Here is a 2,879-nt window from a genome sequence, read left to right on the forward strand (position 1 = left end):
GCGATACATATTAAGCCAAAAGATTACAATCTTCGTTTTGTTCCACCTGAAAATACCTGCAACATAAAGCGCATCCCTCCATCCACAAAATAAAAAGGAGAGTTGGTCAACAAGAAAAGTTTCTTTCCTTTATCCTTCAGCATCTTTAGAAAGCGAAGCAGCTGATCCTGGAAGAGAGATGCGTGAAATTAGGTCTAGAAGGTGAAAGTTCTGAAACTTGCTAACTGTTCAGAGCATCTATAGTAATACTTACGTTCTTTACAAGGTATCTGGGGGGATCAGCAAGAATTCCTCGGTGAACTAACCCGCTATTATGAACATACTGTATCGCTCGATTCACATCTTGATATACATAACGAGAATCAAATTCCAATTTAGCATCAACAAAATGTTGCACAATGTCAGCAATAAGGCATGCCTGCAAAATAGAAAACAAAGAGAACCCAAGAGGTCAGAAAGCCACAAATAAAAATCTTCAGCAGCTTATTAATTGCATCGTTTTACTTCATTTGAAGTTGTTTAGAGGGATAGTTGTGCATACAGAGAGTGCTATTACACAGATTAAGAAGGAGATAGTTGGAAGAATGGAATACTTGAAACACACTAGGAAAGCTAGGAGATGTAGATATTTACTTCAAAAGTTTTGTAACTAGATTGATGTCTTCGGTTGAGGTTTTAGGGAAGATAGTACTGATGGCTTCCTCCTAAAGTGCTCTATAGGTGTAATTTTTTGATTGTTAATGGTAATTCTTCACAGTTTACCAATAAAAAAAATAAAAAAAAACATTCTTAAAGACAATCATCTCTAAATCCTATCTGTATACTTTACTTGCTACACCACACAGTCATAAGGTATGACCGCGCAAATCAAGGATTGTGTTGAGATAGGCTTACAACTAATTTCTAACCTAGAAAGCAAGTAAATTGATCAATAATCCCAAGCATGTCACTGAAGTGATGATCCAATATATTAACAATGGCTAGTTTAAGCTAATTGGCTTCAAATTACAATATTTTATTAGTTTCTTCCAAAGACTAACAAGACTACTAACAACATTTACCTCTAATCTTAGATCTGGTAACAAGACTACTAACAATATTTTATTAGTTTCCCCTTTTGCTGTGTTGGAACAAAAGGGCATCATTTAATAGAAGCCAGCTGATCATACAAGTAACACATTTTTTTTTTTGATAATTAACAACTAACACATATTTCAGATAGCCTAAGTCAAATCAAGAGCTAACCTACGAGCACTTAAAGATGGTTTTAACTATATGATTGGAAAACTAACCTAGTTGGTTTTGAAAGGGACCATAGCGACATGAGGAAGGCAAACCCACCTGTAACAGCCTACTTAAGAATTTGCTCTTGAGCATTTGACTATTAATTGTGGTAAGAAAAGATTTGATTCAATTTTTTATTGTTTTCGGTTGAAGAGGAAATCGACAAGTTTGCAAATGGTTGCTGCAACATAAAGCGAATAGTTGTATTCCCCTACTGCATAGCTGGTTTCTAAAGCATGTCCACGCTTGATGTCTCTTTAAGTTTTTAAAACATTTGTCGCCAATATTTTTCATTCTAAGACCCATGCAGCTAAATCTAATACATATACATGCCTGGTGAGTGCTATCTTGTCAGTAATACAGAATGGGTTCTTCAATGCGTTAAAAAGTCAAATGTTAAAGGGAAAACAGTGTTGATTGACAAACAAAAGCAAGTGGCCAAGCAAGAAGGCGCAACAAAATTGAAACTGGTAAAAGATATTAGAGATCAATAAACTACAAACTAACCTCACTAAAACAGAAGAAATCCATCAAAGAAACTAGTTCCCGTGCTTGATCACGACCAATATGTCTTGTACCATACATCTCATCTATTTCCTCTCGGCTGAGCTGCAAAACTTAACATCAGTGAGCATCAGGTTACCAACTCTTAGATGCTTTCGGGCATTATTAATTTTTTTTTTGGGATATATAGGACATATCAACTAGCAAGGCGCCCAACTTCCAAGAGAGACCCAATATTGAAAAAGGCATTCCCAACATTTTCCATGAAAGAAACTAAAAACACAACATAATAGGGAGCTTGCTAAACTTCACCTTACGCCTGCCATAGTAGCATCCGTCGAGCTCAATTGATCCAAAAAAGTCCAACTTCATAAGGCACCCCTTTGATCTGTCGTAGTATAACCCTCTGATGGGAAAACTTGGATCATACTTGAATTCCAAGCAAGTATCGGGATACTTGAACTGAAGCACAAAATGAATAAGAGAGCAATCTATCAAAAGTAGTTTACTTTATCCACAGAACATAATATTCTTGGAATAGTTACCACGACGAAAGATTACAGAAACAAACCTCATCAACTATATGCTGTTTTGCAAGATCGTAAATCAAGCTCTGTAAATTGGAGGAGTAATGCGCCAACGTGTAATCATAGTCGAAGCCATAGACTTGTATGCTGTCCAGCCGCACATTCTTATTAACATATACACCTAATGATAAACATTATCAGCCACCTAAATTCGATCCAATCCTCAAATAGTAGTAGAAGTTCACATACAAGGTTAAATGCACTACAGAATGACTAAAGAAAATGTGGGCAACCTTTAGGATTCATTTTGGGCATTTGTTCCAATGCATCAGGAATCTTTAGAAACTTCTCCTTCGCAGCATCGTACTCTTGCCTAATTTTCATGATTTCTTCCTCGGAAAATGAATCATTTGCATTTGCTAACAGTTTTTCTTGGTCCTCAAACTTCAATACTTTCTGTTCTGGAGATGCTGCGTTACTATATCGACGACAACTGCCTCCTAAAAACCCTGCATTTCCAAGAAAAACTGCAATCTCATTAGGTTTTCCGGTACATACAAATCC

General features: G+C 36.3%; 1 protein-coding gene across 1 annotated transcript; it reads right to left on the reverse strand.

The window, feature by feature from the left end:
* Positions 1-14: 14 nt before the first annotated feature.
* On the reverse strand, positions 15-2,838 carry LOC124892422 (5'-nucleotidase domain-containing protein DDB_G0275467-like). The gene is made up of 6 exons (XM_047403703.1): positions 2,609-2,838; positions 2,360-2,496; positions 2,101-2,250; positions 1,792-1,893; positions 254-418; positions 15-167 (listed from the first exon to the last, which is right to left on the reverse strand). Exons 1-6 carry the CDS (start codon positions 2,697-2,699, stop codon positions 24-26), a joined length of 789 nt encoding a protein of 262 aa, XP_047259659.1. The 5' UTR covers positions 2,700-2,838; the 3' UTR covers positions 15-23.
* Positions 2,839-2,879: the final 41 nt, after the last annotated feature.

This window comes from Capsicum annuum, unplaced genomic scaffold, assembly GCF_002878395.1.
Source record: "Capsicum annuum cultivar UCD-10X-F1 unplaced genomic scaffold, UCD10Xv1.1 ctg47101, whole genome shotgun sequence".
Taxonomy (NCBI): domain Eukaryota; kingdom Viridiplantae; phylum Streptophyta; class Magnoliopsida; order Solanales; family Solanaceae; genus Capsicum; species Capsicum annuum.

Bases quoted from the DNA above. Each gene is read 5' to 3' on its own strand.
- LOC124892422 (XM_047403703.1), bottom strand. From the start codon at position 2,699: ATGAAAATTAGGCAAGAGTACGATGCTGCGAAGGAGAAGTTTCTAAAG. The intron at 2,497-2,608 runs GTTGCCCACATT...GTTTATCATTAG, and splicing joins GCCCAAAATGAATCCTAAAG to GTGTATATGTTAATAAGAAT. The intron at 168-253 runs GTAAGTATTACT...TCTCTCTTCCAG, and splicing joins CCAGATACCTTGTAAAGAAC to GATCAGCTGCTTCGCTTTCT.